This window comes from Equus przewalskii, chromosome 26 (genome assembly GCF_037783145.1).
Source record: "Equus przewalskii isolate Varuska chromosome 26, EquPr2, whole genome shotgun sequence".
NCBI lineage: Eukaryota > Metazoa > Chordata > Mammalia > Perissodactyla > Equidae > Equus > Equus przewalskii.
The window spans coordinates 39,074,273-39,100,262 of NC_091856.1; the positions used below are offsets into that span (position 1 = coordinate 39,074,273).

General features: G+C 53.4%; 2 protein-coding genes across 22 annotated transcripts in view; both read left to right on the plus strand.

The window, feature by feature from the left end:
- The first annotated feature begins 2,887 nt into the window (after positions 1-2,887).
- ARRDC1 (arrestin domain containing 1) lies at positions 2,888-11,340 on the plus strand. Of its 3 annotated transcripts, none has more exons than XM_070594842.1 (8): positions 2,888-3,067; positions 8,139-8,249; positions 8,687-8,737; positions 8,842-8,996; positions 9,224-9,406; positions 9,504-9,680; positions 9,756-10,191; positions 10,265-11,340. In XM_070594842.1, exons 1-8 carry the CDS (start codon positions 2,950-2,952, stop codon positions 10,330-10,332), a joined length of 1,299 nt encoding a protein of 432 aa, XP_070450943.1. In that variant the 5' UTR covers positions 2,888-2,949; the 3' UTR covers positions 10,333-11,340. The 3 variants fall into 3 exon arrangements, with proteins under 3 accessions (XP_070450943.1, XP_070450942.1, XP_070450945.1); XM_070594844.1 differs by lacking the exon at positions 2,888-3,067 and adding an exon at positions 7,683-7,892; XM_070594841.1 differs by having other exon boundaries at positions 9,756-11,340.
- A 2,697-nt stretch (positions 11,341-14,037) lies between these two features.
- EHMT1 (euchromatic histone lysine methyltransferase 1) overlaps positions 14,038-25,990 on the plus strand; it is a 198,759-nt gene continuing 186,806 nt past the window's right edge. For 5 of the 19 annotated variants that reach the window (XM_070594819.1, XM_070594820.1, XM_070594823.1 and 2 more), the window contains exon 1: positions 14,076-14,129. Coding sequence is in view for 3 of the 19 variants with exons in the window: in XM_070594815.1 (XP_070450916.1) it covers positions 14,067-14,129 (63 nt within the window). In the remaining 16 variants the exon portion in view is untranslated. Of the gene's footprint in view, positions 14,130-14,887; positions 14,984-15,035; positions 15,144-25,990 lie in introns of those variants that run through there. The other 14 variants (XR_011533244.1, XM_070594818.1, XM_070594825.1 and 11 more) reach the window with 11 other exon arrangements.

Below are 25,990 nucleotides of genomic sequence, written 5' to 3' on the forward strand. Positions count from 1 at the left end.
GGCAGCCTCACCTTCCTCTCTCTTGGGGGCATGCTGCCAGGTAATCAGTATCACTCTCTGGAGACCATCATGCTGTGCAGAAGACCAAACTAACCTTGTGGAGAGGCCTTGTGGAAGAGATACCTCCACACAAGGTGGCAGATGTATAAGCGAAAAAGACACCTTGGACATTCTATCCCCAGCAGACAACACACAGAGCAGAACCTCCCAGCTGAGTGCAGCCTAGTTTTCATAATAAGTAGGGAGTTGGGGTGGTTTGTTATGCATTGACGGACAGCTGAAACAGCCAGGGTCACTTGTGCAGCCACAGACACCGGGTGTGTGATTGAGGCAGGAAGTTCGAGGTGGTTTCACTCACGTGTCCAGGCATTCTCTCTCTGTGTGTGATCGCTCCAGCAGGGTAACCAGATATTTTTACCTGGCAGCTCAGGACTCCAAGGGAATGAAAACAGAGGCTGCCAGGCCTCCTAAGAACCTGCAACTGGTATAGCATGTCTGTTGCCGCAGTTCTACCAGTTAAAGCAAGTCCCGGGGCCAACCCAGATTCAACGGGAGGGGATGGAGCCGCCTTTTGACAGAGGAACAGTGCGAATGTAGAGGAATGGGACAAGTTGTTGGCAGACATCTTTGCAGACAAAGGAAGCCACAGGAGGGAGCTGCTCAAGTCAGCTGGAGAAGCTTCTTTGAGAGGAGGCACAGGAATGAGAGCTGTTTGGTCATGATTTTTATTTTCTGTATCTTATGATGCTTTGAAATCTTGGGGGCCTTGCTAGCTGGGGAGAGACTGCCTTCCCCAGGGCTAGCTAATTCCTAGAGATCGCAAACGACTTGCCTGTGAACACACTTTTCACATACAAACCAACCAATCCAGAGCCCACACTGCCAACCACCTTCTTTACCTAACTCACGCACCAAGTCAATATTCCCCTGTCCTAAATCACTGCAGGGCCAGGTGTGGAGCAGATTCTGGGGACATCTTAAGACAGAGGCCAGGAGCTTGGAAGGATGACCTGTGTGGCTTTTGAAGTCAGGGAGAGTTCCTGCGAGGGTGGTACTGATGGGAATCACAGTGAATCAGGAGCTTGGGCCTGCCCTGCCTTTTGGAGTGCAGTGGATTATGATTCTGAGAAAATGAGAGTTAAAGCTGGGAGCTTTTTTTGAGGGGAGGGATGGTCTAGAAGCGGTGATAAGGAACCAGACCCAGAGGTACATGGTTGTGTGAAAGTAAATATCCAGGGGAAGCCAGGTTACATGGGAGCAGAAAGAGGAAAGGGATGTTTAGAAATAAAAGCAGCAGGGCATGTGCGCTGATGGTGGTTATGAGGGCACAGCAGCAGTTTCCAGAACATGTGATGCCTGCGCAAGGGGGTCGGAATAAAGGACGTGCAGAGGGGTGTAGGGGTCCGATTGTGGGAGATGAAAGGTGATGTGGGATAAAGGCCACACATTTTCTGTCCTCATTTACTCCATCTCAGCAGCAGCAGCACAATCTCTCTCCCTACTTCCGGAAACACTTCCTTCTTGACTTCTGTGTGGAAGATGACATTTGGCATTTTTGGGCCGCTCACAATCCTCCCCCTTCCCACGGGCACCCTGAACTCCTCGTTCAGGAATTCCCCCATTTGTGTACTTTTGCCAGGAAAGTGTCTTAAGCCTGGCCGATCGGACCCTCCCTCCCAGAGCAGCAGATGCCCAGGAGCCTGGTGAGGCCTGGGGCTGCCCATTCCTCTGGCCGTCCCTTTCCTCAGCCTGGCCCGGCGGAGCCCTGCCGCCTCTCAGTTCCTTCTCCTTCTGCTGGAGGGCTAGATTAGGTTTCTGTGGCTTTCGCCCCAAACTCTGACGTCATCAGCACCTTGACTTGAGTTACCATCCACCAGCAAGGGTTTCACAAATCTCCAGTGTCCCGAGACACGCGTAGAAGAGCCTAGTCCGCTCGCGTGCCGAATGGGCGTCTCGGACTCTGCTGGTCACCACTTTCTCCCATCCTCAAAGCAGCCTGTACCACGGCCAGGCCTCTCCAGCACGAAACGCCACCGCATTCGCCCAGCTGTCCGGACCAACGCCTGGCCTCCCCTGGCGCCCACCTCGGGCGCCCGCGGCCGCTTCTCCCAGCTGCGCGCCCCTGCCGCCTCCCAGGCACCTCACGCTGCGCGCGCGCGCGCGCCCCGGGTACTGAAGCCGCACGCCCCGGAGCTCTCTCCCCACCGAACGCGAAGTCGGCGTGCGCCCCGTCTCGGAGCCCTGCACACCCCGCCCCGTGGCGTCCGCCCTGCGCTCCTCCCGTGCGCTGCGGCGGCAGCGGGGCTCCGCGACGCCCCGCCGCGGCCGGGGGGATCCGCACTCTCGGCTCCGGCGCCCGGGCCGCGTCGCTCCCCTGGGACCCCGTCCGAGCGCCAGCACGGCGCCCGCGGCGAGCAGAAGGAAGCGACGCCGAGACCCGGCGGGGCCTCCAGGGGCCTCGCGCCCCCGCCCGGACACCGGCCCACCCCTCGTGACGTCCTTCCGTGCCGCGATGCGGGGCGCGGGAGACCCGGGGCGGGCCGGCCGGCCGGAGTGCACCCTCCCCGCGAGCCCGCCGCGCCCGGGGCGGAGAGTGAGCAGCGGGCGCCGGCCCGGCCCGCCCCCCCCCCCCCCCCGGCCCCCCGGCCCCTCGGCAGGTGAGCCGGCCGCGCTCCCCGGGCAGCAGGGGGCGCTCGTGCGCCGGGTTCCCGCGAGCGCGCCCGCCCTCCCCGCTGCGGGCCGGGCGGGGCGGGGCCGAGGGCTGGGGGCGGGGCTGGGTAGGATGGGCGGGGCCGAGGGCTGGGGGCGGGGCTGGGTAGGATGGGCGGGGCCGAGGGCTAGGGGCGGGACCGGCCATGGTGGGCGGGGCCGGCCGTGGGCGGGGCGGGCCGGACGGGGAGCGCGCCGGCGGGCGGGGGCCAGTGCTGGGCCGCCCGGCCAGGGCGCGGCATGGGGCGGGTGCAGCTCTTCGAGGTCCGCCTGAGGCACGGCCGCGTCGTCTACAGCCCGGGGGAGCCGCTGGCGGGGGCCGTGCGCGTGCGCCTGGGGGCGGCGCTGCCCTTCCGAGGTGGGCGCGGGGTCCCAGCGGGGGAGGGCCGGTGGGGCGCGCTCAGGTGGCCGGGCCCGCACCTGCGGCGGGGCCGGGGCTCCCGGAAGCAGCTGCTGGTGGCCGCCGGCCGCCCTTTTCTGCCCCTGCTCCGGCCGGGGGCGCATGGGCTCCGCTCGGCCCCGCCGACTGCGGGCGGGTCGGGGTGGGGCAGGCCGGGCGGCGCAGACCCGCCGCGGGGAGGCAGGCGGCGGTCGGGGCGGAGCGGGAGGCCCGGCTAGCCCAGTCCTTCCGCATCTGCCCTTCCTGCCCTCTCTGCCTCGCGGCGGTCGGAGCCGGGAGCGAGGGCTTAGATCTTTCCCACCTGCTGAAGACCCCTCTGACCTGGACACTCGCGCGCCTCCGACCTTCCCTGTCGGTCCAGAATCCGCTGCGCCCCGCGCCTGCTAGGTCCCCACCTGGGGCCTGGCCCACGCCGGGCTTTCTCTGTCACACACCCAGGCTCCTGGCCAGGCCCTCGCTCTTCACAGACAGTCCGCCGAGAGTGCTGGTCCCCAGTAGAGCCCACCGGGCACCTGCTTACTAAACCCAGCCTAAGCTCGTCCTCGCCGCCCTGGCCCAGCGGACATTTAGGAGCTGAACCTGAGCCTCCTCTGGCTCAGTCCCTCTGCTGGTGCAGACATCTGGGACTTCGGGATTGGGGATCGGGTTGCTGGCAGCTCTTGCTAGGGCTCTCCGCAGGTGCTGGCCTCATCTGCCCACTGAGATGTGAACAGGGATCTGGACGGGACTTCACGGCCCGGCGCACAAGAAGGGTGGGCAAAGTGCAGCCCAGGGCCTCTCTGCTTGATCACTGGCTCCAGGTTTGAGGTTGTATGGCACGTCCCTTCTGGGGCGCTTCTCCACCTTGGGGTGCTTGGCCCTTACCACAGCTGCCGTCCCGGCTTCCCTCTGGACCGGGCCCCTCCTGGCCCCTGCGTATTTCATGGCTCAGTGCTTTTGGTGCCCACTGAGGACTGAGGGCCACTGTCCTCCTCTCTGGGTAGCCTCTGCCTTGTCCGGGATGGGTCTCACCCCCGACCTTGCCACTGTTTGAGACTGCAGGGGTCTAGGAAGAAGCTGAGTGTAGGTGCCTCTTGTCAGGCGTCTGGCCTTGTGGAGCCTTCTCCCGGTAACTCTGTCACCTCCTTTCCTGTCTCCCTAGTTGGCGTTGGGTGGGGGTAGGTGCAGCTGTGGCAGGGTGCATGGCAGGGCAGTGCAGCTGTTCTATGGGGCACGAGCCAGAGCTGAGAGGTGACCTGATGCTAGAAGGCTCCTGGCTGAGGGGAGAGCGAGATGCAGGGGCACAGGAAGGAGGGGCAGGCTCGTGGCTGGTGGGACAAACAGCCGTGACAGAGACCCCACATAAGGCTCACCACCTGGCTCATCTTCCCTGTTGCCCTGCTGTAGCTGGGACCCAGGGTGAGCAGGCCACTGCTGACCACAGTGAAGGGATGGCCCAAGCTGTGTGTAACTGGCCTGGGCAGAGCTCCCCGGCCTCCATGTGGCAGATGGGATATAGATGCATGGATAGCTGGGCCATAGGAGACCAAGGGAGCCCCCGCTATGGTCCCAACTATAAGAGTGCTAGCCGGGACCCTGAGTAGGGGAGGAGAGGGTGCCGTGGGCTGGGGAGCAGATGGACGACCAGCTGGGCCAGAGAGGGTGTTATTCAGGTTGCCTCCAGGGGTAGAGGGGATGTGGGTGCTGGGGCCGTGCTGGGGCTTCCTCCAGCCCTGCCTGGCTGTGGGAGAGGAAACACCGTGGGTTTTTTGTTTCTTCTTTCATTCAAAAGATACTTTTTGAGCTCCCACTACCAGCCAGTGATGCAAGGGGGAGGCTCTCCACCCCACAGGAGGACAGAGAGGAAGGGAGAACAGCAGGCCTGCCCTGCGGGGCTCCCAGTCTTGCCTACTCAATACCTGTCTGGGGGGTGACAGTGGTATCTGCACTCAGCCGTGAGGGCTCTGTCTGCCTCTGGAGCTGATGCGGAAGAAATCTGGGGAAGGAGCCATTTCCTGGAGCCCAGGTCCAGCCCAGCCTGGGGCTGGGGGTCAGGCAGTGCTGCCCTGTGTTCTGCTCTCAAGGTGAACGACAAGGCAGGGTGATGCCCCGACAACAGCAGCAGCCGGCCGCCAGCTCTGCCAGCTCCCTGAGCTCTCATCGTGGGCCAGGTGCCATTCTCCCCAAGTCCCATGAACCAACTCCATGAATCCTCATAGCGACCGTGGGAGGTGGGCGCTGTTCTTATTCTCTTGTTACAGATCTAGGAATAGGACAAAGGGAAGTGGCTTGCAGGCCAGAGCTTCACTGGGAGGATATGGCAAAGGCCAGGCTGCCCCAGGTTTGTGGGCATTGGCTGAAGGTGGTCCAGGTGAGAGACTTTTGGAGCCAGCAGAGGTCTTCCCCGTCAGACAGCAGGTGCAAGGGAGGAGGGCTGCTGAACAGGTGGGAGTGCTGGCTCAAGAGGAAATTTCCAGAAGTCATCTGGAACACAATCCACATGATGATTTTCTTTAGAGAACCGGGGCAGCCCCAGATCTCCAAAGATGAATGTCTGTCAGTTCAGTGCCTGCCTTTCGTTATGCATCTGGACACTGTTACAACTAACACTCGTTTTAAACCTAGATGGCACAGCATGGTATGTTGTTTTGCAGCCTGTACTTGGTGCTGTGCAGTAGGTGGAGGCTGCACCTGCCAGAATGCACTTACCCCGTCCTGTGGCCATGCCACAGGGCGTGCATGCTGGTGCCATGGTCATGCTCACCTCTAGGAGCAGATACCCCCCTGCCAGGGGTAGGAGGGACAGGCCCACTGTGTGTCCCCAACCCCTGTGCCTCCATTGTTCCCCAGTGGAGGAGAGAGTGGACAGGAATGGGATGGTTTGACTCCCAGATGGTGATTGGAGGCTGCTTGTTGAGGCAGGGTCCCGGAAGGGGCCTCAGCATGTGTGCAAAAAGGGGCTCTTTGCATGGGCATTGGGAAGGTCACAGAGCTTGGGCCCCTCTGGGATAACCCAAGGATCGGTTTGACAGTGTTTGTTTTTCTGGGGTCAGGTGCCCCATGGCTTGTTCACCTGAGTTCTGGGGGCCAGATCCAGGCTGGGTGGGTCACTGTTTTAGCCGCCCTGCTGTTGGACACGTCTGCTATGCCTCAACTGTTTGCTGTTATGAGAAGTGTTGCTCGAGGCTCCTGGGTGAAGAGGGTGACATTCTCAGGAGAGCTGCTGGGTGCCCTGGTGTTGTGTGTAAAACTGCAGCAGATCTGCCTCCTTCTCCAGGCCCCGTATCAGCCCACAGTTTGAGCACCATAAGGGAGTGTCTCTTTTTCCACCTTCTCACCAAACATGTCAAAATATTTAATATTTGCCAGTCTGATGGGTTAAAATGGTAAGTCATCAGAGTTTCCCTGATTCCTAGTGAGGTTGGACACCTGTTCCTGTTATCTGCTGCAACGTAGGTCAACCCTAAGTAACAAATCACCCTTCAACTAAGTGGTTTAAAACAACTATTTCATTGTATCTCACACTGTCGTGGGTTGAGAATTCAGGCAGAGGTGGGCAGGGCGATTCTTCAGCTCCATGTCCCATCCACTGGGGTCACTTGACAGCATCGGCTGGCACTGGACCTGTCTGGGGACCACCACTGTGCCCCTTCTGACATTCTCTGTAGGTCCCGGCGTTCACAGGGCAGCCAATTCTGGGGGTGTGCGCCCTCCCCACAGAGACTCTTAAAGTGGTGTGGCACCTGGAATCACCCAGACGTCCTTTCGTTGGTTCACAGTCACGTCCCCTTGTCTGCCTGTTCTCTCTCCTGTTTCTCTTGGGTTGTGTTGGTCTGTAGGAGCACCACTGGTGTCCCAGATTTCTGGGGTAGGAGCAACTCCAGTTCTGGCCCTGGGAGGGGATGGCTGACACAACATGGATTAGAAATAGGGGCTGAGGTCTGGGTGGTGTGGCTGGTCTGGGACCAAGGCTGAGGGCCGGACACTGGCAGTGCCAACAGAGGTAGAAGACCAGCCAACGGTTTGTGGGCAGGGATGCCCGGTGCACTGTGTGACCATCAAGAGGTGTGCGTCAGCAAGGTGGGGCCAGCCTGGGGAAACCAGGACATGGCTGGTGTGGCTGACCCCGGCCATGGGCACTTGGGACACAGCTTCTTCCTGCCTGGCGGCTCTGTCAGGAGCTCATCAGATGCTGAGTCATCTGTCCCTCACCTGACCGTCAAGTCCGAGGAGGGCAAAGAGGGGCTGGGCAGGAGCTGGTCTTTGGCTTTGACTCAGCCCTGCAGGGAGAGGAGGGGTGGAGCCGCAGGGCTACCTGTCACTGAGCTCCCACCTCCTCCCTACTTGGGTCTCCAGCTGTGGTCCCCTCCCTGGTTGTCCAGCCACGGCCTTCTGACCATAGTGGGCTCTAGGCACACATCTGCTGGACTAAAGAATTCGAGTTCCTGACCACAGAACAGTGGCAGCAACCTCTGCTGTAAATGGTTCCTGGTCTGGGGAGTGAGGGAGAGGACTCAGAAAATCAGCCCTCTTGGGCAGTACTGGCCCAGGAAGTCAAGGGTGTCCCCACCCTCCAGTGTACCACACGGTTGGTTGGATACCTTATCTGCTCAGGCGGGTCTGACCACATTCCTGCAGCGTGAGGACTAGCAGTTAGCTTCCTGGAGTGGGAAGGGCTGCCTCCCAGCCTGACTGACTGGCCTGTGAGGCAGCACAAAGATGGGGTCGGAGGTCAGCTGCCCCATAGGTCTCTGTTCATCATCGATGTCCCAAGGATCTCCTATAGGGAACTGGGTTTTCACAGGTCTGCTGGGCCCAGGGGTAGCTGGGAGCCAAGGTTATCAGTTGGGGGTTGCCCAGGGGTAATCTGGGTGACCACAGGGGCCCTCTTGTTATGAACTGCAGGATGGATGTAACTCTGTGCCTCACCATCCTGGCTCCCTGGGAGTACCCCAGGGTGCTGCTGGCCCTGCCTGAATCCCTGTGCTGGGGTCAGGGACGGACCCAGGCCAGCAACTGGCTGGAACTCACACCACCCCCACCTTTGCAGCCATCCGAGTGACCTGCACAGGTTCCTGCAGGGTCTCCACCAAGGCCAATGATGCGTCATGGGTGGTGGAGGAGGGCTACTCGAACAGCGCTCTGTCGCTGGCCGACAAGGGTGAGTCCAGGAGCCTGCCCTCGCCTCACCCCACACAGTGACCCCTTGCTTGAGTGGGACCTGTCTGTCTACCCCACCTCCCCATCTGTACTGGCCCATCCTCTCCCAGGGCTGTGCACCTGCTGGATCTCTCTCCCTGGCAGGCACAGGGCATCACCTGATAGGGGCTGGGTGGCCCAAGGGGGCCCGCTTCCCCTAGTGCTGGATTTGGGTTGGAACAGCCCTGCCCCCCTGCCCCTCTTTGGGCAAAGCTCTTGTCCCGTCCTTTGCTCAGGCCACAGCCCGGTGCTGCTGTGGTGCTGGAGTCAGAGGCTGGGAGACCCAGCAGCCAGACACAGTGTAAGCTTGTAAGGTTGGCTGCAGTGCCTGCTCCTGTCCTGGGCCCTGTGGTGCTCCGGAGGTCCCCTCTCCATCACACCTCCCTCCTATCTCTGCAGGGAGCCTGCCTGCTGGAGAACACAACTTCCCATTCCAGTTCCTGCTTCCTGGTAAGAGCCCAGCCTGGCCGGGCCTGGTGGGGACAGTTGGTGGGGTGGTGAGTGGGAGGTAGGGGCGGGTGACAGTTAGGTACCAGTCTCTGGTCTCTCTCCAGCTGCAGCGCCCACGTCCTTTGAGGGCCCCTTCGGGAAGATTGTGTACCAGGTGCGGGCCACTATCGACACGCCGCGTTTTTCCAAGGATCACCAGTGTAGCCGCGTGTTCTACATCTTGAGCCCCCTGAACCTGAACAGCATCCCAGACATCGAGGTGAGGATGGGGCCGTAGCCTCCTGGATGGCCTGCACCTTTGCCCTGATGCCCCATCTCCAGCCAGGGTGAGGTGGCCAGGGTCTGGAATAGCAGCAGTCTGTCTGTCCTGAGCTGACTGTGCTGTGTCCAGGGGCAGTGTGTGGCAGGGCTGTGTGGGCTTGTCCAGCGGCTTCAGGGACCCAGCCTCCCACACCCACCAACTCCCTTCCTGGTTTTTCCCCTAAGCAACCCAATGTAGCCTCCACCACCAAGAAGTTCTCCTACAAGCTGGTGAAGACGGGCACCGTGGTCCTCACTGCCAGCACTGACCTCCGTGGCTATGTGGTGGGGCAGGTGCTGCGGCTGCAGGCTGACATCGAGAACCAGTCAGGCAAGGACACCAGCCCTGTGGTGGCCAGTCTGCTGCAGGTCAGAGTCCCCTCTGGCTGCCCAGGTGTGTCCTCACGGGGCTGGAGGAGAGGTAAGGGGCTGGCTTTCCCGGGCTCACAGGCTGGCCCTTCCCCAGAAAGTGTCCTATAAGGCCAAGCGCTGGATCTACGATGTGCGGACCATCGCAGAGGTGGAGGGGGCGGGCGTCAAGGCCTGGAGGCGGGCACAGTGGCAAGAGCAGATCCTGGTGCCTGCCCTGCCCCAGTCGGCCCTGCCCGGCTGCAGCCTCATCCACGTGGACTACTTCTTGCAGGTGCTCAGGGTAGAGGGAGAGGTGTGGGGGGTGGGGGGTGCACTGGCCTGGCCACTCACGCCTCCTCCTCCCCAGGTCTCCCTGAAGGTGCCTGAAGCCACAGTGACCCTCCCGGTCTTCATCGGCAATATTCCTGTGAATCACGCTCCGCTGAGCCCCCAGCCAGGCCCAAGTCCTCCTCCTGGGGCCCTGTCCCGGGTGGTGCCCTCGGCACCCCCCCAGGAGGAGGATGAGGCCATGGCCAGTGGCCCCCACCTTGAGGACCCCATCTCCCTCTTCACCAAGAGCCACTCGCAGCAGCAGCCACCACAGGCCGCCTTCGGCTCTGTGCCTGGCGCCCCTGAACTCCGTCCTCAGGATGGCAGCCCTGCTGCCCACCCTTTGCCCCCTCCCTTGTGCATCTCCACAGGTGCCACCATCCCCTACTTTGCAGAGGGCTCAGGGGGCCCGGTGCCCACCACCAGTACCTTGATCCTCCCGCCAGAGTACAGCTCCTGGGGCTACCCCTGTGGTGAGTGGGGGTCTGGGGCCTGGGGGGCAGGGAGTGCTGCGGGCCCCATGCAGACCTCGCTCTCTCCTCGCAGAGGCCCCGCCGTCCTATGAACAGAGCTGCGGCGGCGGTGCGGACCCTGGTCTGACCCCTGGGAGCTGACCCCTGGGAGCTGGCTCCATGCTGCCTTCTCTGTGCGGGCGGACCTCTGCCCTGGGATCGGGCGCCCAGGGCCTCGTGCCTTTGCTCCCGGCCTGGCCCGGCCCACTCAGGACCCTCCGTTGCCGGGCCACTGGCCCCCCCAACCCCCTCTGCAGTCAGCCTCGCCCCAGGGGCCTGGAGAGACGCCGTGTAAATAAAGCGCTTCGTTTGTAAAGCTGGGCACAGGCCGGCTTCTCGGGAGCCCTCCTCCTGGTGGGCGCGCAACAGGCCGAGCCTGGGGGCCTATCCTCGCCCGGCTCCCCTCCTGGGCGCGCGCACCCCCTCCGCGGCCCCCTCTCCCCTCCCGGATGCGCGCACCCTCTCCACGGCCCGCTCTCCCCTCCCGGATGCGCGCACCCCCTCCCCGGCCCCCTCTCCCCTCCCGGACGCGCACACCCCCTCCTCGGCTCTGGGCCCCTACTCTTTGGAGGTGTCTTGGGCAGGAAGGCGGGCCTGCTGCGGGCGCGCACAGGGCTGGGAAGTTGCGCATGTCGGTTCCCTTTAACCCAGGGCCAGGGCTGGAACTTGGTCTTCTGGTTCTGATTAAGGATAAGCCCTGGGAGCCCAGCTTGCATGTCTGGAGCCTCGGTGTTAATTTAAAATGTATTTCTGACATGAGGAGAAGAGAGCCCCCCCCCGACCCCCAAATCCATTTCCTGAACGCACACCTTGGGCTGGCCCGTCCCGCATCGGTAGTTCTGGGCAGCACAGTTTAGACCTTCTGCCCAGAGGAAATCCCGTGGGGGTGAGGGGGAGGGCTTGCTGAAGTCCCCTCCACCTGTGGAATTCCCTTACCCTCAAGTCTCAGGTCCCTGCTGGCATCACTGCCACGTCTGGCCCTGAGGGATGCTACTTCTTGTCTCCCATCCAAGTGCCAACACACAAGCCCGCTCCTGACTTCTCCTGTATTTCGAAAGACTCTCGTCAAGGACCCAAGAGCCAATAAAAAGTCCAGGTTCTGCACAGCAATGATTCCCAAAGGGACATCCTGCATGTGTTCCAGTGCAGGGGAGGGCCCGTAAACGCCCAGCGGGGCCAGTGATCCTGGAACCTGCTTTGGGAAACACTGGAATTGGGGTTAAGATAAGACTTTGGGTTCAAATTCCAGCTCTGCCATATGGTGAAAGAGTGACCTTGGGTAGGTGTCTCAGTTACCTTAATCTATAAGAAGCTCATGTGACTATGAGGGAACAGGTCAAGGTCCCCTCCCACCAGTAACATGATAAGTTTATTTCTTGTACGTTTAACAGTCCAGAGGTGGAAGATTTGGGTCTCGTGGCATAGCTGTCATTCTTAAGTTGAGGCTTCCACCTCTGGGTCCAGGGTGGCTGTTCCAATTCACCATCACCCAGCTTATTCAGCCTGCACCTCCCAACTTTTTGGGGGACAGACTGGGAAGTAGGTTGTATCACTTTTGCACACATCCCACTGGCCACTCCTTACAGTTGGAAACGTGCTCTGTAGCCAGGCAACCATGTACCTAGAACCTGTAGCCTCATTGTTGAACGGAAAATCTGCCTGGGTTCGAATCTTGTCTCTGCCTCTTGACAGCTGTGTGTTCTTGAAGGCACTCCCTTGCTTCAGTTTGCTCAGGTACAGAATGTGGATAAAAACAGTGTCCGCCTCTCAGGACTGAGCTGATGATGCTAACAGAGTTAACAGGTCATGCTGAGAACAGCACCTGACGTGAGTGATCAGTGATCACACAAGGGTAGGGTGAGTTAGGCTGATGGTGCACAATGAGGGCGTAGCCTACTTCTGACACATTCACTTATGGTTGCTATTTGCCTGTTAAACAATTTTTCTCCACATCTAAACTCATTTATTCATTCAACAAATACTTATTGTGTCTCCTGCACGCCAAGATTGTTCTACACACAAGGGAACACAAAACAAAACCCCCTTACATCCTAGTGGGGAAGACAGACACCACTACCATGGAGGATCATGGAGTAAAACAAAGAGGTTCTGGGGTGCAGCATCCTTTTAAAGGAGGTAGGAAGGAAAGTCTTTCTGTGAAGAAGTGGTATTTAAGATCCAAGGACGGTGGAGAAGTGAGCCACACAGATACCTGAGAGAAAAGGGACAGACTAGGGCCCAAGGCAGGAGTGGAGAGGAGAGGATGGTGCCAGAGAGGTAGGCGTGGGTGAAAGCAGGTCAGGTTGGGCTGTGCAGGGCACAGAAGTCGATTGCTCCTGAGCCTCCTGTCCCGAGGCTCCAGACAGAGCTTGGGGTCCCTAGCCTGTCATCAACTGACTTTGGTTGCCCCAAAGAAACCTGGGAAGGTTTCCTTGGTACCCAGGGTAGTCCATTTCCTCCTCTGCACCTGTGTGGATCATCAATGCCCAAGTCAGTGGAATAATTTTCCTAGAGTCTGTCTCCCATGAGACTGAGCACTTGTGGGGAGGGGAGCGGTGCACAGATTATCCTTTGAGTCAAGGCCTCTTCAGCTCTTCTTGTGAACATTGGCTAGAGAACCCCAACTCCCAGGGTATGGGAGAAACAGGTCTGGCAGTGTGGAGCGGGTGGCCTAAGCCAGTTTATGTGCTGCTGTCCAGTGAAGGCTGCATGGTCTGCAGGAAAGGTTTTGCCCTGTGCATAACTGGCTGGCAGGCAGGGAGCTTGGGGCGCTCAGGGAGGCCGCCCAGCACCCCACAATGGGGGCAATCCTCCCATTGGGACATTCCCCACCCTACCCTCGGCCTTCCCAGTCAGGACACTGTCCCCAGCCAGGGCACACCCTCCTAGTGAGGCACCTTCCCTAATCAGGGCATCCTCTCCCACAATCTGGACATGCCTCCTGGCTGGAGGATTCCCGACCTGGGGCATTCCCCCTAATAGGGGCAGATCCCTACCCGGAGCACTCCCAATGGAGGCAACCCTTCCCCTTGACACATCCTCCCAAGCTGGGGCAGTCCTCCCCATTGGGACATTACCCTCGCCCTCCTTAGGGCAGCCTTTTCCGTCAGGACATTGTCCCCAGCAGGCACGACCCCCCCCCCCCCCAGCTGGAGCAACCCTCAGCTATGGCATTCCCCTAACCGGAGCACCCTCAACTACCGCTGTCTCCCTAACTGGGCACCCCCATAACTGGAGCAACCCCCAGCTAGGGCATTCCCCCTAACCGGCACCCTCATAACTGGAGCACACCCCCGCCCAGCCGAGCACTCCCACAACCGGAGCAACCCCCAGCTTGGGCGTTCCCCCCAACTGGGCACCCCCATAACCAGACCACTCCCATAGCCGCGCACCCCCAAACCGGGGCAACCCCCTTGCTGGGCACCCCCGTAACCGGACCGCCGCGTCCCCCGCCGGGCACTCCCCCCAACCGAGGCACCGCCCTCGGACGCAAGTCAGGGTCCGCCTTCCGCGAAGGCCGAGGAATCGATGTGTGTCCGGGGTTAGAGGTCAGGGGTCCTTCTCCACCCCGGCCAGCCCACCAGAGTGCCTATGGAGAACGAGAGGACGTTGACGAAAGCCCGAGGACTACGTCCGGCCGCCGCTACGGCTCCGGAAGGCCGCCCCTCCCGGCCCCGCCCCTCACCCAGCCGGCGGCGCGCCTGCTTCCGGCCGGCGCAGGCCCGCCCGCGGACGCTGCACGTCCGGCCGCAGCGCGCAGGCGCGGGCGCGGGCGCAGGCGCAGACGCGCGCGGCCGGCCCCGCCCCGCCCTGGGCCGCGAGGCGCGGGCGGGGCGATGGCGCGCGGGAGGGGCGGGGCCACGCTGCGGGCCCGGGCCATGGCCGCCGCCGACGCCGAGGTGAGCAGCGGGCCGGCGGCCGCGGGCGGGGGCGGCGGGGGCGCGGGCCGGCGCGGCGGGGGGCGCGCGCCGGGCGGGAGGGGCGCCGGGCGGCGGGGCGCGGGCCGGCCTCCTCCCCCGCCTCCCCCGCCGCCGCCTCAGGCCGAGGCCGGGCCGAGGCCGCCGGGCGTCCGGGCCGCGCTGCGCCGGGCGCGCTTTGTGCGGGGCGGGCGGGCGAGGCCGGCGGGGAGGACCAGCCGCCCGCGCCGGCCCGCGCCCCGCGCCGGCCCGCGGAGCGCGGAGGACAAAAGGGAAAGTGGGGCGCGCCGGCCAACTTGGGGCGCCGCGGCGGCGAGGCTGCGGTCCCGGCCGCTCCCGGCCCGCTGACCTTCCGCTCTGCTGCGAGCGGGATGGCCCCGTCTTGCCGGAAAGTTGGCGGGCCCGGCGCGCTGCTGCCCGGCGGTGCCGCCCGGCCCGGCCGCTGTCAGGGCGGGAATGCGCGACTCGGGCTCTTGCCGCCCAGCCCGCTCGCGCGGCTTCGGGTGTGAAAGTTCGCGTTCTTTTGTTAGTGCTCGTGGCCTTCGCCCGCCGCCTGTCCGGGGACAGTTTGTTTCCTTGCTGTGGCAGCGCAGGAACCGAACTCCGCTGAGCCGGACCGCGAGCGGGAGGCGCGTGCCCGGGAGGGCAGCAGTCGTGCGGTCTTGGGGCTGACATAGGGACCAGTTTGGGAAAAAGTGATGACCCAGCAGTTTTCTCGGAAATTGTTCCATGTGTCCTAGTATCGGCAGGGGCTGCTAACGGTGGGAAACCTGAGACGTGGTAAAGAGCTCTTACGGTAACCTGGTGCGTAGACTTAACACTGTATTTTAACCCAGGTAACGTACAGTCTTTTTATTTCTTTCTCTTTGTCTCTTTTTGGGAGTGTTGATATCAGTAAACTGGGAAGGTGCAGGGGAGTTCTTCAACCCGCTGCAAGGAGTATTTATTGAGTACTTACAACATTCGAGGGACATCTTAGGCTCTGGGCACAAAAAGGTAAGTTAGGTAACCCCAAGTCCCTTCGAGGCTTGTGGGAGAGATGTGTGGTGAATGATGAGGTCGCTTGCTGAGCACCCACGGTGTCCGGGGCACCGGGTGAGCCCTGTAGAGAAGTCCTCTCGCTGAGCTCTCTGCCCTGTGGAGCAGGTACTATTTCCTGCTTAGCAGAGGAGGAAACGAGACTCGGAAGAGACTGAATGACTTGGCCTAGTCAGTTACAGGACTAGCACTTGTCCTGTGTCTGGCAAATAGTAGGTTTTTAGTGTAAATAATTGGTGAGCAGATGGCCCCAGATGTCTGTGATTCCGTAGGAGCCTTGAATAGGGGCTTGACTGAGCCGATGATGACATTCTGTGCTTCCTAAGCCCTTACCTGTGTCCAACCTGCCGACCTGCCGTAGCGCTTTCTGCGAATTCACTCAGTAAAGCCTGACAGCAGTCTCACGAGGAGGTGGGTGCTGTTAAATCCTCATTTGCGGATGAGGGGCTAGGCACAGTGAGGCCCAGCGTTACAGAACTTGTGGCTGAGAAGATGGGTGCACGTGGTCTGGCTCCAGAGCCTGCGCCCGAGCAACACATGCTGTTAATGAAAGCTCCGGGTTTAGGCTTTTGATTCTAAGTATTATGGACGCAATTGATAGGGTGAGGGGCCTCCTGGACAGTGGGAAGGCATGGGGTCATCTGTCGCCAGTACATCTGGGAAATGGTTACTGGGCTCACTAACTTCCGAGTGATTAAACCAGCAAAGTAGACGCTTCACCCTTACCTAATTGCATATTTGTTATTCTTTTTGTTGATCTAGAAAGATAGTCACCACTTTTCACACTAAAGAGAATTACTTGGGTAGTGGAATACATCTCCCACCACCATTTTGTGGCTCGAGGCTTTCGAGCCAGAAATGTCACCTTTCAGCAGAGGCTTTTCCCAGCCAAATTCTGTGCTTTGCTAGCAGGGTGGCTACTGTGTATCTTTTTCTTTAAGCTTATTTTTTGTTTCTTGGAATAATACATGCACGTGCATATAGATTAAAAAGTCGAATTGTGCTAAAAGATGTTAAAAAAAGGCTGCCATCCTCTCCTGCCTTTCCAGAGAGGCAGCAGCCACTTGATGCTCTGTTGTGTACTTCACATTTCTAAATAATATGCCTCTGCTGTCCTGTCTTCATTCAGCAATTTTAGGGGTTATATGTTGGCTGCCACTAGTAGTAGATGACAATTTCAGTTCTTATTCTTTCTTAGGTAGATTACTCACAGTTTTGGTTAAATCCATATCCAGAATCTGTCAGTCTATTCAGGGCATTATTATGCCATGCTGAGCTGGATGGTAAACTACAATTGTTTTCTTTTTTGTACAACCTTTTTTTCTTTCCTGAAGTTAATAATTGCCTTGTTTTTCACTTACCTGGTTTCCTTTGAAGCTCAGAATAATGTTCTTGTACCTTTCATTCTGTAAAATGATTCCCAGTTGAAATTTTCGTCCTTCAACCCTGCCAGCACACCAGTTGCCTCCTCGGTCCCCGGCCCGGGTAGGAGGCCTGTTCTCTTGGCCTGGTGCACATGGCATGCTGAGAGTTCTCCCCACCTTTCTCGAGGGCTGAGCACCGTCCCTGCGTCTAATGGCTCCCCTCTGTGTTTACTTGTTCGTGGTGGTGAAACCCATTCTCCAGTAGCTTCCCAGTAGTTTGCTGGGAGGCAAACTTTTGGGACTTGCACGTCGAAAAATGTGTTCATGCTGTCACCACACTTAAAGAGTAAGTTTGGCTGCACTCAGCATTCCAGAGTGAAAGTGATTTGGGTTGTCACTCCAGTATCTTGTGGTTTTCACTGTTGCTGTTGGCAAGTCCAGTTTGATTCTTAATCCTTAGTAAGCATTATTCTCCCATCAAACTTTTAGGATCATTGTGTCCTTGATTTTCCTAATTTTCGTGATATGCCTCGTGGTAGCCTTCTTCATTTATCAGTCAGGTTACTGAGTCGCCTGAAATCTGGGGATGGAGGCCTTTTTGTTATAGAGAGTTTGTTCTCTATTATTTTCTCTGTGTTCTCCTTTTCCAGTTCCTTTAGTTGAACGTTGGACTTCCTGTACTCAGTATTCTAATTTTAAAATCTTTCTCCTTGTCATGTCTTGATCTTTTTGTTCTACTTTTTGGGAGCATTTTTGACTATTTTCCAATTTTTTTACTGAATTTTTAACTTTTGCTTTCACATTTTCATGTTCTTTACTGTTCTCTTGTTACTTTTTAAATGCCTCCTGTTCTTGTTTTATGTGTACAGTATCTTTGCTTATATCTTACTTTCAGCTAAATATTTAAGATTACAGTTAAGATGTTTAAAAAATTATTAAAAAAATTTTGTTTCCTGCATTTTTTCTGTTTCCCCTGCATCCCTCTTTGCTGTTGTATCTTTTGGTCTCTTTCTTTCATGCTGGAAACCTTCCACTGTGTGGTGATCCTTGGCTTTTTATACACCTTGAAGAATAAAGTACTAAAAATGGAAAGCTGAGTGTTTCGGGGGCTGGTTTACTTGTTGCTGTCACTAGGGGGTGATGACTAATGTTTTTTTTGTTGGCTCTCCTCCAAATGTTACTGGTTTGGTTTCCTTGGAGAAGGATCTTTCGGTCTCTTGCTTTGTGGTGTAAGCTAGATGTTCTGGAGCTAGTTTAAGGGACAGAGGGAAGAGGTGGGTCTTCCCATGGTTGGATAGGTAGCGTTTTTACCTGATCTCCCTGTTTTACTCCTGTTTTCCCTTGTGCCCGCCGTCCCCAAGTGCGGTACGTTTCTGGTGGAGCCTTTACAGAGCAAGCCCTCTGGTCTCCTGTGGCTCAGAAGAGGAGGCTCGCCCCACTGTGCAGGAGGGGCCTGGGGACCTGACAGTCCAGTGTTCCTTGCGAGGACTTTCAGCTCCAACTCCTGAGCCTTTCCATGGTTTTGTGGGGTCAGTCAGCCTGCTTCTCCGTACTAACTCCCTTATTTAGTTGCTGCTTCCTCTGCTCTGTGGGGTGATTCGGCTTTCCTCCATCCGCCATCTTCCTCTTCATGTTCTGTGTACGGCCTCTGCTGTCTCCTACTTGAGTCTATGTTTCTCTTTCCTGTTCCTGTCTTTGGTTGATATTTGATATGAGAAAGAGGTGGAAAGTCGCTTCTGCCATCTAGAAATCAGAAGCATTTACTGTAAATGTTGAGAAGTGGATTTTCACCTACCCTAAAAGCACAGCTTTCCTGTGGAAAAGGGCTGCTGGTCTTGGGATCTTTCTGTGTGGTGTGTGGTTCTGGAGTCACAGCAACGGTTATCAAGGGCAGTAAATGTACCTCAGCCCTCATGTGCTTTTGGAGACGTTGGAGACCCCACATGTGGTCAGTGCCAGAGTGGGGGCTGGAGCCCTATTTCCTGCTTCTGGTTTCTGTCATAGCACAAACCAGTTTGTATGTTTAATCACATTTTATTGAGTTTGTCTTTGAAAATAATTTATCTTATAAGAACCGTGTTTTGGGCTCTTCTCTTTAGGAACTTTAAGTTCTCTGTCATTTCATCGGACCTCCTGTGTTTGATGGATGCCCTTATCTTACTGTAGGTGGCCATTTTGGTTTCAGCTTCTGTTGCTTGCTCAGCAAATCACGCAGGGAATAGTTATTGGAGCCCAGTTATTTCGGCCTACTGCAAGTGTGATGCAAAAAGCATCAGTTCCAGAATTGGGAAGTCTTCCCATTTACTTTACTTAACTTTTGGTATTTTCATTTATTAGAAAAAAATCTCTTTGAAGGTTTTGGATTTTGAAAAACAAAAGTTGAAGTGGTTCTTTTAACTCTTCAAAGGTAATATTTCCTTTGAAAGAGTGTCTTTCTAGATAGGAGCTTTTCCCAACAACGTCACTGTCAGTTGATATTTTATTTTGGAAGAGTTTTTGGACTGCTTTCTGCATCCCACTTTTAATAGGTTTATAAGTTCCTGGTCAGAGAATATTAAAAATGCTCTTTCCAAGGGGTCTATAAGTGTTTAATTGAGCACCTTCTGTTTTTGAGGTGTTATTCTAGATATTGTGTAGAGGATATACAAGTTTTTGAGATTAGTACCTGATTTCATAAAGTTTAAGAGTGTAATAGAGCAAACATTACCAAGCAGGACATGACACGGAATCAGTTAAAAGTGAGCAAGATCAGGCTTGTTTTGTTGCACAAATTGCTGCAGCCAGACTATTTGGGGAGAGGCTCCTTGAGGAAGATTAGTTAGTCCAGGCCTTAAAGGAGGTGAGGCGTGAATTGGCATGGCTAGGTATGGTATGTACTTTTCAAAAAAGGAAAAAAATAGGCATTTTAGCAAATTTAGAAAATTGAAACCTAGAAACCTAAGAATGCCAAATATTTGTCCTCAGTTTTTTTCTGATGCTTATGAGTGTGCATGTTCATGTTTTTAAGTGGCTGTAATCAGTGAGTATGTGCTATTTGCACTCTTCTCTTTCACTATCTCATGTGCATCTGTGCCTTTGACATTTTTAATAGCCACATGGTGTTTGTTATCTAGATGTCCCCGTGTCCTTGGTTATGAATTGGGTGAGTCTGTATCCTTTGGTACACGGTGAAATTACTAAGTCAAAAGGGGCAAGTGAGCCAGCCCTGATGGCCTAGTGGTTAAAGTTTGGTGCACTCTGCTTCGATGGCCTGGGTTTGGTTCCCAAGTGCAGAACCATACCACTCGTCTGTCAGTAGCTGTGTTGTGGTGGCGGCTCACATAGACGAGCTAGAAGGACTTACAACTATACACAACTATGTACTGGGGCTTTGGGGAGAAAAAAAAAAAGAGAGGGAGAGGAAGATTGGCAACAGATGTTAGCTCAGGGTGAATCTTTCCCAGACAAAAAAGAAAAGGGGGCAAGTGGCATGAGGTGAAGCTGGAGAGGTGGGGCCAGGTCACATAGGGCCTTGTTGCTGTGGTGAGGAGGTTAGGCACGGAGTGGGTGCTGCTGTGTGGAGAGTGGATTGAAGGGATACCGGTGTGGAAGCGGGGAGACTAGTGAATAGGTTTCGGCCCATGGCATGATGGGGATGCAGAGAGGTCAGGGGATTGAGTCAAGGTATATTTGTTTAAATTTAATTTTTTGAGTAGATGAGACAGTTACATGGTTCAAAATTCAAAAAGTATAAAAGAGTATAAAGTGAAACCTCTCCCTCCTTTGTCCCCTCGCCACTCAGTTCTTCTCTGGGCAGGCCACCACTGCTATAATCATTGAGCATATGCAAGCAAACGCTTTGTAGATGTTTTATTATCAGACTTTTTCAAGCATACTCAGAAGTAGATATGGTGGTAGACTGAGCCCCAAGTACCTCTCCCTGGCATCAACAGTTATTTCCTCATGGCCAGTCCCCACACCATCCTCAGTGATTTTGAAGCAGTTATCAGACGTGTTTCATCTGTGAATATTTCAGTTAATCTAAATATTTCAGTCAATAGATATCCAGTCACTGTTTAGATTTCTTATTTCATTTCACATTAGGAAGAAATATGGTTTATTTATTGCTCTTGATGGACATCTCTTAAATCTCAGTATATTGATTTCTGTCTTTATTTTTCTCTTGCTTTTAAGTTTTGAAGATAATGGTTCATTTGTCCCAAAGTTTCCCATAATCTTGATTTTGCTGGTTGCATTCTTATGATGTTGTTTGACATGTTCCTCTGTGTTTCCTGTCATTGATGTTTAAGGGCTAGAGCTGCTGCTTTCCAGAATGATGGCCGGTAGGCACATGTGCTCTTGGGCGGTTGAAATGTGGTTAGTGTGAATTGAGATGTGCTGTAAGTGCAAAATACACACAGGTTTTCAAAGAGTAAGTGCAAAAAAGAGGATGTAAAGTATTACATTAATACTTTGAAAAAATGTTGATTGCATGTCGAAATGTAATATTTTGGAGATATTGGGTTTAATAAAATATTACTAAAAGTAATTTGTGTTTCTAATTCCTTTTTTTAAATATGGTTACAAGAAAATTTAAAATTACATACATGGCTGACATCTTTTGGTTGGACAGCACTGGGCTAGGAGCTCCATCACATGTAGGTTTGTCTTTAAAAAAATTTTTTTTAGCAAGAGTGTGTCTTACCTGGTATTGAGGTCTTTTTGTCAGGCATAGTAAGTCTGATTAGCTTGCTTTGTGATGTTCACAATCATTGATACTCATTGCTTAGAACATTAACCCATTCGGGGTTGTAAAGTGGCAGTCTGGCTTCGTTTATTAACTCGGGTACTTCTACAAAGAAAAACTGCTTGGTTCCTATGAAGTACAACTCCCATGGGAAAGGAGGGACGGAGTCTTGATGCTGTATGGAAAGCACCTGACACCCAGAAGCTCCAGGGAGCGCTCGCTGGAGAAAGGCTTAGAGGGCTGGCTGTCCCGTGTAATCTGAAAGTTGTCTGCTCAGCTGGTGAAGAGGAATTCTGTTCTTGGAGTCCTGGTCCTCTCCTCCTCGTCAGATGCCATGGCTAGTGTTTAGACTTAGAGAGTCTTGGTTGCTTCCTCCTCCTTGCAGGTTGCCTATGTTCTGTGAACTCCTTGAACTCTAGGGTGAAACAAAATGCCAGTCATCTGGGTCAGTGAATGGTCAAGTGTTCTACTGCCTCCGGCTCAGTCAGCCCTTCTATTTTCCTTCCCTGATGGAAGCGGTCTGCTAGAATCTGTCATTACCGTTTTATAGTATCTGTCTCCATACCATAACCAGATTCAGTAACAGTAAGACATTTAACTAAAGCATGAAGACTGTATTTTTTTGTAAATTTTATTAAGGTATGACACAAATGCAGAAAAATGCACGTTATGTGTGTATTTTCATACATGTCCCCAGTACCTAGATCAAGCAGGGAATATTACCAGAACTGCTGAAGCATCTTTGTGCCCCTTCCAGTCTCACTGTTCCCCAAGGGTGACTGCTTCCCAGACTTCTGATACCTTGATTAGTTTTGCCTGATTCTGAACTTTATGTCGGGGACGTTGTGCAGTGTGTACTCCTGTCTGTCTTCTTTTAATCAACATGATGTTTCTAAGATTCATCTGTGTTCTTGCAGACTATGGAAGTGTGTTTATTCTCATTACTGTAGAATATCCCATTGTCCGTTTCTTTATTGATTGTACTATCCATGGACATCTGAATTGTTTCCAGTTTTGGGATATTCAGATAAAGGTGATGTGAACATACTTGTATGTGTTTTTTGGTGAACGTGGGTACACATTTCAGTTGGTGTATACCTAGGAATGGGAACATCGAGTCGTGGTATGTGCAAGTATAGCCAAATTGGTTGTACTCAATGACAAGTGTAAGAAAGCACCAGTTGCTCCATATCCTGACCAACACTTGGTATTGTTTGTCCTTTTCTTTTTATCCATTCTGGTAGGTGCGTAGCAGGTCATATTGTGGTTTAATTTACATTTTCCCAATGACTAGTAATGTTAAGTGCCAGTATGCTTTTTCGTTATTTTGTTTAGCCACTTTTGGGATGTGCATATTTAAACTTCTGTATCTTTTTGGGGAGGGGGGGATTATTTTATTCCTTTATATAGGTGAGTAATATTCCATTGTATGGATATACTGCATTTTGTTTATCCACTTATCGGTTGTTTCCCTTTTTTGGCTATTATGACTAATGCAGCTATGAACGTTCATGGACAAGTATTGTATAGACATATGTTTTCATTTCTCTTGGGTATATACCTAGGAGTAGAATTGCTGGGCATATGGGCATAGAGTCAGAGTTAGAAGACTGCCAAACTGTTTTCCACAGCAGCTATGGCATTTTGTGTTCCTACCAGCAGTGTATGAGGATTCCAGTTTCTCCATATTCTTGCCAACACTTGCTGTTAGCTGTCTTTTTGATTATAGCCATTCTGTTGGATGTGAAACAGCATTTTGTTGTGGTTTTTTCCCCCCAGTTATTTTATTGCGGTCACATTGGTTGTGTAATTTCAGGTGTACATCATTATATATCAGTTTCTGTATAGACTGCATTATGCTCACCACCAGTAGTCTAGTTTTTATCTGTCGCCATACATATGTGCCCCTTTACCCCTTTTGCCCACTCCTAAGCTCCTTGTCCTCTGGTAACCACTAATCTGTTCTCTTTGTCTATGTGTTTATCTTTCACATATAAATGAAATCATATGGTGTTTGTCTTTCTCTGTCTGGCTTATTTCGCTTAACATAATACTGTCAAGGACCATCCATGTTGCAAATGGGATGATTTTATGGGGTTTTTTTATGGCTGCATAGTATTCCATTGTATTTATATGTACCACATCGTTTTTATGAAGTCATCAGTGGATGGGCATTTGTGTTGCATCCACATCTTGACTATTGTGAATAATGCTGCAGTGAACACAGGGGTGCATAAATCTCTTTGTATTGTAGATTTCAAGTTGTCTGGATAGATACCCAGTAGTGAGATAGCTGGATCATATGGTATTTCTATTTTTAATTTTTTGAGAAACCTCCATACTGTTTTCTATAGTGGCTGCACCAGTTTGCATTCCCACTGGCAGTGTATGAGAGTTCCCTTTTGTTCACATCCTCTCCAACGTTTTTTATTTTTTGTCTTGTTAATTATAGCCATTCTGACAGGTGTGAGGTGTGAGGTGATATCTCATTTCCCTAATGATTAGTGAGGTTGAACATCTTTTGCTGTGCCTGTTGGCCATCCGTATATCTTCTTTGGAAAAATGTCTGTTAATATCCTCTGCCCATTTTTTGATCGGGTTATTTGTCTGTTTGTTGTTGAGTTGTGTGAGTTCTTTACATGTTTTAGAAATTAACCCCTTTTGGATATATGACTTACAAATATTTTCTCCAAGTTGGTGGCTTGTCTTTTCATTTTGTTGATGGTTCCCTTTGCTGTGCAGCAACTTTTTAGTCTGATGTAGTCCCATTTGTGTATTTTTTCTTTTGTTTCCCTTGACTGAGTAGACATGGTATTTGAAAAGATGCTGCTAAGATCAATGTCAAAGGGTGTACTGCTTATCTTTCCTTTTGGGAGTTTTATGGTTTCAGGTCTTAGGTTCAAGTCTTTAATCCATTTTCAGTTAATTTTTTTTTAAAAATATTTTTTCTTTTTTTCCTTTTTCTCCCCAAAGCTCCCCAGTACGTAGTTGTATATTCTTCATTGTGGGTCCTTCTAGCCGTGGCATGTGGGTTGCTGCCTCAGTGTGGCTTGATGAGTGGTGCCATGTCTGCGCCCCGGACTTGAACCAACAAAACACTGGGCCGCCTGCAGCGGAGCGTGTGAACTTAACCATTTGGCCATGGGGCCAGCCCCCATTTTGAGTTAATTTTTGTGTATAGTGTAAGATAATGGTGTAATTTTGTTCTTTTGTGTGTGACTGACCAGTGTTCACAACACCGTTTATTGAAGAGACTTTCCTTTTTCCATTTGATGTTCTTGGCTCCTTTGTCGAAGATTAGCTGTCCATAGATGTGTGGTTTTATTTCTGGGCTTTCAGTTCTGTTCCATTGATCTATGTGTCATGTTTTTGTGCCAGTACCATGGTTTTTTTGTTTTTCTTTTGAGGAAGGTTAGCCCTGGGCTAATACCTGCTCCCAATCCTCTTTTCTTTTTGCTGAGGAAGACTGGCCCTGGGCTAACATCCGTGCCCATCTTCCTCCACTTTATATGTGGGACGCCTTCCACAGCTTGGCTTGCCATGCGGTGTGTAGGTCTGCACCCGGGATCCGAACTGTCAAACCCCAGGCCACCGAAGCAGAACGTGCAAACTTAACTGCTGCGCCACCAGGCCGACACCTTGATTTCAGCCTTTTTTTTTTTTTTTAAAAGAAGATTAGTCTTGAGCTAACATCTGCTGCCAGTCCTCCTCTTTTTGCTGAGGAAGAGTGGCCCTGAGCTAACATCCATGCCCATCTTCCTCTACTTTATGCATGGGACGCCTGCCACAGCATGGCTTGCCATGCGGTGCCATGTCCGCACCTGGGATCCAAACTGGCAAACCCTGGGCCGCTGAAGCCGAACGTGCACACTTAACTACTGAGCCACCAGGCCAGCCCCATGTAGTATATTTTGAAGTCAGGGATTGTGATGTCTCCAGTTTTGTAATCTTTTCTCCAGATTGCTTTGGCAATTAGGGGTCTTTTGTTGTTCCATATAAACTTTAGGATTCTTTGTTCTCTTTTCATGAAGAATGTCATGGGGGTTCTGGTCGGGATTGCATTGAGTCTGTAGATTGCTTTAGGTAATATGGACATTTTAACTATGTTTATTCTTCCAATCCATGAGCGTGGGATATTTTCCCGTTTCTTTATATCTTCTTCAATTCCTTTCAAGAATGTCTTACAGTTTTCAGTGCATAGGTCTTTCGTCTCCTTGGTTAAATTTATCCCTAGATGTTTTATTCTTTTTGTTGTGCTTGTAAGTGGGATTGTATTCTTGAGGTCTCTTTGTGCTAGTTTGTTATTAGTGTATAGAAATGAACTGATTTTTTGTAAGTTGATATTGTACCCTGCAGTTCTGCTATAGTTGTTGATTATTTCTAATAGCTTTCTAGTGGATTCTCTAGGGTTTTCTATATATAGAATCATGTCTTCCATGAACAGCGAGAGTTTCACTTCTTCCTTTACAATTTGGATACCTTTTTTTTGTTTTTCTTGCCTAATTGGCCTGGCCAAAACCTCCAGTATTGTGTTGAATAGGAGTGGTGAGAGTGGGCACCTTGTCTTGTTCCTGTTCTCAGAGGGATGGCTGTCTGTTTTTCACTGTTAAGTATGATGTTGACTGTGGGTTTATTATATATGGCCTTTGTTATGTTGAGATGCTTTCCTTCTGTACTCATTTTATTGAAAGTTTTTATCATGAATGAGTGCTGGA

What these genes read in the sequence shown, in the direction of transcription:
- ARRDC1 (XM_070594841.1), top strand. Translation starts at nt 2,950, where the DNA reads ATGGGGCGGGTGCAGCTCTTCGAGGTCCGCCTGAGGCACGGCCGCGTC. An exon ending in GGCGGCGCTGCCCTTCCGAG is followed by an intron (nt 3,068 to 8,138) that starts GTGGGCGCGGGG and finishes CCACCTTTGCAG; the next exon opens with CCATCCGAGTGACCTGCACA. An exon ending in TGGTGGCCAGTCTGCTGCAG is followed by an intron (nt 9,407 to 9,503) that starts GTCAGAGTCCCC and finishes GCCCTTCCCCAG; the next exon opens with AAAGTGTCCTATAAGGCCAA.